At 56.5% G+C, this 7774-nt stretch overlaps 1 protein-coding gene across 2 annotated transcripts in view; it reads right to left on the bottom strand.

Annotated features, from left to right (window-relative positions):
• Nucleotides 1–947: 947 nt before the first annotated feature.
• SALL3 (spalt like transcription factor 3) overlaps nt 948–7774 on the bottom strand; it is a 19774-nt gene continuing 12947 nt past the window's right edge. For both annotated transcript variants that reach the window (XM_089895349.1, XM_089895348.1), the window contains 2 exons: nt 5150–7774; nt 948–4019 (listed from right to left, as the gene is read on the bottom strand). The exon at nt 5150–7774 is cut by the window's right edge. In XM_089895349.1, coding sequence (XP_089751475.1) covers nt 3588–4019; nt 5150–7774 — 3057 coding nt within the window. In that variant the 3' untranslated portion in view covers nt 948–3587. The remainder of the gene's footprint in view (nt 4020–5149) is intronic.

Here is a 7774-nt window from a genome sequence, read left to right as displayed (position 1 = left end):
GCCGAAGCAGGAGCTGGGCGCTGTCTGCCAAGCACAGAGGAAAAGCAGGCAGGGAACCCAGGCTGCCTTCAAGCTTCCACGGGGACAAAATTAAACAGTGAGGGTTTAAAAACATTGCTTTTTAGCCCTTAAGCAATACTTTTTAATTAGTCTGAAATGTTAACGGTTCCTGTAATGAACTCAGAATAGATATATATTTAAACAAATAATTTTTAGGGATTGTTGGCATTTATGATTCTTTGATATATGGTCTGAGCAGCCAGAATTGATGTCAGAAAGAAGTAAATACCCAGGCTCGTGAAGCCCGAACACCTCTGCTTTTATGTTGGAAACGTTTTTGAAATAAGAAGTAAATCTCTTTTGTTTTCCCTTGCATTTTAACTTATATTAATTACTTTAAATGATTGTAGAAATCTTCGCTATTTCCTTACCATATGTAAAAAAAAGTCACTTTACTATCTGAGGTTTGTATCTCATGATTTCTCTCTAGCTCGGCAATCAACAGGGTTTAATTCCTAAGGCTTACGATTATACGATACCTGCTGGGAGGCTGGGCAGTTAGTTTAGTGGTTAGTACCTTATCGCGCCTTCAAAATCACCCAGCATTTCCCAGGTGAAGTTTACTGTGGCTTCTAGGTATCAGTAGTTATTTTTTAAAAAGAAGAAATGGATTGTATATCTTGTAATCCAGGAGCTATTAAATGATTTCAAGTTTTAAGTCTTCTCAAATGTTATCGGCAAGGTAAAGCTTCTTTTCAAGTGAAGGGCATCCTCCATCTGGAACTCACAGGCGCAGGGTGCCGACAGGTGCTCCCTACACCTCCCTCCCAAATTGTCACTAAAGGCACAGCGATTTAGTTTTCAAGGGACCCGAAGAGCCGTTATTTTCCCTCAGTGCCGACAATGGGATGGCAATTCAGAGTGTAGTCGTTTTTGGACACTGCCAGTAGTCTCTAATAATTAAGCATTTTCTACTACATCTTCTTCCATCAAAGACGTAAATTTAAAAAAAAAAATCCACAGTTAGGAGGCTGCATTTTTATTTTAGAAAAAGGTGAAACATGAAAATTTCGAGACCAATCAAGACACGCTTAGATATGGCTTAATAAATCTAAGCTCTCAGAACCCAGTGACTTTCCTTGGAGAAACACCACGAATATACGTCCACCATCAATGACCGTTACCTCAAATTCCACTTTCTCCATTAGAATAATCAAGGAACGCCATTCAGAAATAATATTACATCCTGCATTTTATTCAATTCCGTATGACAAAAATAGGAACCTAGACTAAGACATCCATTTCAATCAGTAGATGTGTCAAGCCACAGATTTCATCATAAAAAATATTGGATCTGGGTAACAATTCTCCACTGGTTCAGGGAGGCCCCTGGCCCTACACGGTGTTGCAATAGAAAAATAGTGTCTCTTCACCATGCGGAGAGGGACGGCCTCGCCCTGAGCACAGGGTGGGGACAGTCTCACTGTCCCGTCATGAGCCATCTTATTTACAGCACTTTACATTTCTCTTTTCTTACGTTATATACACACCCTTTTGCGAGGAGAGAACACTACATGGTACCAAATACTAACCAAAAAGGAAAAAAAAAAAAAATCACACCAAGAAGGACACATAAATAATAAGAACATTCACTGCTGAAACACAGCGACACCAAGCACCTCAGTTTTCTCTTCCCGACGCTGGGACACCCCCGACCCATCCCGTGAGAAGAGAGGGTACCCCCGGGCACACTCCATCCCATCTGCGTGGGAAACAGAGCTGGAGAGTTCAGGGTTCATTTCCGACAGAGATCACGGCTAGGTCTGCTTATCTGTGAGTCTTTGAAACTCTGTTCAGTGACATGATGTGACTTGTTGCTGTGGCTGTGTTGGAAAGATGGTCCTATTTCTCGGTTTCAATTGAGAAGGCTCGACTGCTTCCTCGGGGACTCAGCCCCTCGCACTGTCACCCGGCCACCCACGATGACCTGGGACAGCACTGCCAGAGGAAGTTCACGGTCTCAGACTCCAGCATGCTTGCAACGCACAAAATGAGGTAGAGCACACAACACTTCTGTGTGGGCCTGGCTCAGCCCCGCCGCCCGGCACCTGCCCAGGGCCCTTTCCTGACATGGGGCAATGGGCAGAATCACCAGCACGAGACTGTGCTTTGATCAGATGACAGTGTGCTTTGTTTTCATCTGAGAAGATAATAAATAAATCAGGAACTCAGAAAAACGTCCCAGTTATGACTGATTATACTGCCTGACACCCGACACCTCTCTGCAGTTTATTGAGCACAAAAGCAGGCCTCGCAGGCAGTCAAACTCTCGTTCGGGGGGCGTGCGAGAAAGAGAGCAGAGGCTACAGTAGCATCATACCTATGCAGCGCTCTCTTGCTTACTTCCTGGCTTGTACTGGTGTCACAGTCCTAAGATGAATTCATCAAAGTTTTCTTAGGGTGGTCAAGTTTTTAAATGGGCTTTGTAGAAAAGTTAAATCATTTAATTTAAGAAACAGCAGGCCCTAGTTTATTGAGGAATTGACAAGTCTTGGAGGCTTTTCCGCTTAAGGAGCACAGATTTCTCATACCGTTTGACCTAAGACTGTAACAGCTTTTTTTTTTTTTTCCTCTTCATTTTCCTTCAATCAAAGTACTATTTATAAAATACTTTACATCTTTTAAAATTTTCCAATTATAGACAAACCTCCCTAATACAAAATACTAAAAGTGCAAGAGTATAAATTAAGAGTTTTCAACCACATTATACAAACATTACCTTTTTATTGTACAGGTTTGATAATGCGAAATACGTACTCACAACTGCTATAACGTTGTGAATAATTCACGGTGGTGTCTGTCTGTAACTTGTTCCCAACTGCTGGGCTACACACCACACTAGAGAACACTATATCCACATAGCAGCTACAAACATTTAAATTAAAAAAAAAAAAAAAAAAAAAAAAAAAAAGGCTTGTTACTGACAGGTGCTTGCACACGAAAAGCATGCTCTTTCCTAACAGAACTTCACGATTTTGCCTGCATGGAAATAACCCACTTATTTAGAGTAAAACAAATCTCGCTTTAAAAAACAAAAATCACACAGCCAGATGTATTCTGCAGTACAGAAGCTTCCGTTAAAGTTGGGCTGTATTGTCTGTTACCCGCATCATCTTAACATCATAAATACTACAGACGAAGGTACTGCCATGCTACACGGCGCCGGGAGCACTAGACCACATCTTCGAGATAAGAGTTCTAAGGACAGAGTTCAAGTTTCTAACTAATTCGAACAAAACCACTGAACGAGTTTCCTGGAATAGGGCGGGGAGCGCCCTCTGGGCACTGCTGGGCTTTGGAGGGACGGAATGGATGTGCTCTGAGCCCCTTCTGTTCCCAAGGTGGCTCTCCGAGGACGTCTCTTTTTGACTTAAATCTATTTCAAAGGTTGCCGAGTTCTCGAGGACGGTCAAGCTCACGGCGAAAGGCGCACCGGGCAGCGGGTGAGGCCACCTCGGGCAGCCACCCGGTGACGTCTTTCCTGCTCTGGGTGAACGGGGAAGGGGACCCACAGGGCAGGGGCACGGCTAGTTAATCCCGATCTCCTTGTTATCCTCAATGAACCGCGTGAACGGCCGGCCGGCTCCAGCGTCCGACTTGGCTTTGTCCAGCCCTGCGATGGGTGGGCTGCTGCCAGGCCGCGCCTTGTCCAGCCCGGCAGCCAGGGAGCCCAGGGAGGGGAGCGCGCTTCCCCCGAGACTTACTGGGAGCTGGGGGAGGCCTCCGTTCTGGATGACAGAGATCTCATTGTTCTTCATGGCCAGCCCGTTGGTGATGGCTGCGGCGTACTGGTTCCAAAAGCTGGGGTCCACGTTCATGGCCCGTGCAGCCAGATCCTTCTGGAACATCTCGGAGAACTTCAGGGCGTCACCACCCAGCAGGGCCATGGGGTTCTCCACCGACAGGCGGCGGCCGCGCCTGGCAGGGGCGTTGTTCCACATGTGGGTGCCCATGTGCACCTGCGGGGGACACGAGACACACCTCGGCATGAGTGCACCCAGCCCTGGGGTCACAGAGACGCCCGGGGACCTGGGGACTCCCTCCAGCTCCTTTCCTTCCCCTCTTCCCCAGCCTAAGCATTCGTTTGGGACAACAAACTTGTTAGGTGAGCTTTTCTGAGCATCTTATATTTGAACCTGCAACATTTCCTTTGGTCAAGTACACAGAGCAAACAAGCCAACCGATGAGCTAACCGATGAGCTGCACAGCTTGATGGAATCATTTCCCCCTAAGGCGTCAGACCCATGGGCCACCCAGAGGGTCCCGAAGCTCCTGCCCCGCCCCCCAGAACCCCTGGCTTCACTGTGCCCGTGCCTGGTTTTCTCCCGTCTGGGCACCTGTGGTCAGCAGAGCCCTCAGGCGGCTTTCATGCTACCAGCAAGCGGAGGCCACAGGTCCCTGAGGGCTCACTGAGCCCCACGCAGGCGCCTGACGTGGGCTGCAAAACGGCACACTCCCCTGAGGGTGTGGGCACGGCCCTGGATGGGTCCTCGGTGCCCGGCCACACACTCCACACCTCCGGGGAAAACGGGCAGCGTGGCCGTACCTCAGACGCGAACGTGATGTCGTTGTACCGTCCTCCCCTCCCCCGGCCCTCAGGCTGGGAAGCTTCTCCCAGGTGCCCGCTGGGCCCTCGTGGCAGCCAAGTGGCCAAAACCACAGATCTGACCCCTGGCCTCGGGGCGGGATTTGCATCACTTGCGTCACCTGCGAGCATCTACAGGCCCGGTTCTCTTGGTATCAGCGTCCCACTGGACTCTGGGCAGCGCCGGCCCTGGGCCTGCCCTGTCAGCCAGCGAGTGTCACCCCGACGCCCTGCAGCCACGCAGGCAGCACCAGCCCCTCAAGGGGAGGCCGGGCCCGCGTGGAAGGCAAGCTCCTCGCTGCCACCGGACACGGGTGGGAGCACCGCAGGCAACGCGCACACGCAGGCACACACACGGTGCAGACTCACCCATAACACACAAGCGCGCTCACACCACACGCCATGCAGGCACACGCCGCGCTGTCTCTCGGGGGCTCCACAGCAGCCGTGCCCCTGGCCAGGACCACAGGAGGTGGACGCGGGGGCTTCCCGGGCGGCCCTCACCTTGAGGTTGCCCTTGGTGGTGAACGCTCTCCCGCAGACGGTGCAGCCGAAGGGCTTCTCCCCGGTGTGGGTGCGCTCGTGGATCTGCAGGGCGCTGGCCGAGGAGAAGGTCTTCCCGCACGACTGGCAGTTGTGCTGCTTGGGCGTCCGGCGCGGCGGGGGGGCCAGCATGGGCGCGAGGCCGGGGCTCATCACCGTCGGGGGCCCCGCAGGCACCTGGATGGGAGCCGGCAGCGGCGGGCCCTCGGCCAACGGGCCGGCCTTGCTGTGCCCGTTCACTTCCGTTTTGATCGTGGCGGGCGCGGAGCCAGGAACCAGGCTCGGGGTGCCCTGGCCGGGACCTAGAGCAAAGCTGGGGTCAAGCAACTGGGGAAGTGGCTCGCGCAACCTGTGGGTCAGTAAGTGCTGCTTTAAGTTACCCAGGGTGGAGCAGCCGCGCCCGCAGGCCGCGCAGACGAACGGCCGCTCCTTGGTGTGCCTGCGGAGGTGGATCTGCAGCGCGCTCCTGCAAGCAAAAGGCTTCGCACAGACACGACACGCAGTGCTCGCACACTTACCCCGATCTCGGCTCAGGAACAGCAGGCTACAGGGGGCCTCCTCCTTGATGGCCGGCCGGCCAGGGTGGGGGGCCGTCAGGTCCAGTGCCCCTCCGTTCTCGGGCCCGGGGGGCGGGCTGTCCTGCCTCTCCGTCTTCAGTGGCGTCTCCGGCGGCTCCTCCTGGGTGCCGAGGCCCGGGGACTTAGAAGGCAGGCTCTCGCTGTTACTGTTCCCGGGCGACAGGGCCTGCAAGGAGGATGACTCGGACAGGGCCGGGCTGCCCGCGCTCCGGCTCTCCAGGTCGCCCACAGCTGACGAGGAGTCGTTGCTCAGACGGTCGCTCTCCCCGGACCCGTTCTCCAGGGACTTGAGGGCGGTCATCTGGGGGCAGCTCATGACCGAGTCCATCATCTTCATCTGGTTCTCCAGGGCGGCGATGCTGGAGATGACGGACGGCGGGGAGGGCGGGCAGGAGCTTGAGAAGGCCAGCAGCGGCTTGGATGGGTCGCCAGCCGTGTCCTTCAGCTCGGCGTCCTCCTCCAGGGAGTTCTCGTCCATGTCATCGTCGTAGCCGCTCAGGGCGTCCGAGGCCTTCTCGTCGTAGGGCAGCTCGGCGTCCATGGCGTCCTGGAAGCCCTCGGGCAGCGGCGTGTTGGGGATCTGCCCCCCCATGTGCATGCGGATGTGCTGCTGCAGGACCACGGCGTTGGTGAACTTCTTCTGGCAGATGGGGCAGGAGTGCTGCACGCGCAGGGGCGGCTTGGCGCGGTGGACCCCGAAGTGCGTCTTCAGGTTGCCCTTGGTGGTGAAGGCGCGCCCGCAGATCTTGCACTTGAAGGGCCGCTCGCCCGTGTGCGTCCTGTAGTGCATCTTCAGGGCGCTCTGGCAGCTCAGCACGCGGCGGCAGATGGCGCACTGGTTGGGGTCCGTCACCTTCTTGTCGATGTTCTCCACCAGCTGCTGCAGCTTGGAGGTTTCGGACGTTTGCATAGAGTCAAGCAGCCCTCCGAAGGGGAACTTGGCCTTGAACTGCTCGGCGCCGGCCGGGGGGACCGGGCTGCAGAGGCCGGGGGACAGGCTGCTGTCCGCGAGGGCGGACGCGGCAGACACCTGGCCGGTGGCGGGGACGTCCCCCGCCCTGGCGTTTGTGCAAGGCAGGCTCGTGGGCTCGGTCTTGGGCAGGGAAGACCCGCCGGGTGCCGGCTGCGGGGACTCGGCGGTCACCACCTCGGAGCTGGTCAGGCCTGGGGACAGAGAGGGGCACTCGCTGGACGCCGGCGAGGGCCGCTGCGGGGAGCGGCTGGCGGGGGTGAGGCTGGGGGAGTCGGCATAGCTGCCGAGGCTGACGCCGGGGAGGGTGGGCGGGAGCTGTAGCCCGACCGACGTGGGCACCGTGGGCAGCACGGGCTTGCTGTCCAGCCAGGTGGTGGCCGGCTTCTCCGGGGGCAGTGACATCCCGTAGGGGATCCCGGAGCAGGTGGGCACGCTGTCCAGGTACTCGGGGACGGGGTAGGGGTTCATCTGGATGTGGGGGTACTTCTCCTTGTGCCTCTGGAAGTGGACCTTCAGGTTGCCCTTGGTGGAGAAGCGGTTGCCGCAGATGTTGCACTTGAAGGGCCGCTCGCCCGTGTGGGAGCGCAGGTGGATCTGCAGGGCGCTGTCGCTCCCAAACACCTTGGCACAGAACCTGCACTTGTGCTTGAAGAAGGGGTCCTCGGCGTTGGCCTTGGGCTCGAACACCGACACGTTGGGGGGCTTGCCCTTGCGGTGCTTCATGAGGGCCGACAGGGGGTCCAGTGCGCTGGCCGTGGCTGCGATGCTGACCAGCGGGTTGGGGAAGATGACACTGCCGGCGGAGGTCTGAGGTAGAAGTGGGCTTGGCAGGCTGGGCGCCGAGCTGAGGAGGGGCCCGGGCCCCAGGGCGGGGGGCGTGGAAGCGTTCTGCGGCCGGCAGGGGGCGCCGGAGGCGCTGACCGCCGGGGCCGGCGCAGTGGAGGCCGGGGCCGCGCCGGAGGACGCCGGGGCGCCGGGCTCGGGGCCGGAGGGGCCCCCGCCCGGGACGTGCGGAGTGCTGGCTCCGGACGCCGG

Source organism: Delphinapterus leucas, chromosome 14 (assembly GCF_059928025.1).
Source record: "Delphinapterus leucas isolate spDelLeu-1000000601 "Yukka" chromosome 14, BTC_Dleu_Yukka2, whole genome shotgun sequence".
Lineage (NCBI taxonomy): Eukaryota > Metazoa > Chordata > Mammalia > Artiodactyla > Monodontidae > Delphinapterus > Delphinapterus leucas.
Note: the sequence above shows the minus strand (reverse complement) of the source record. Positions and strands in the feature narration are given on the sequence as shown.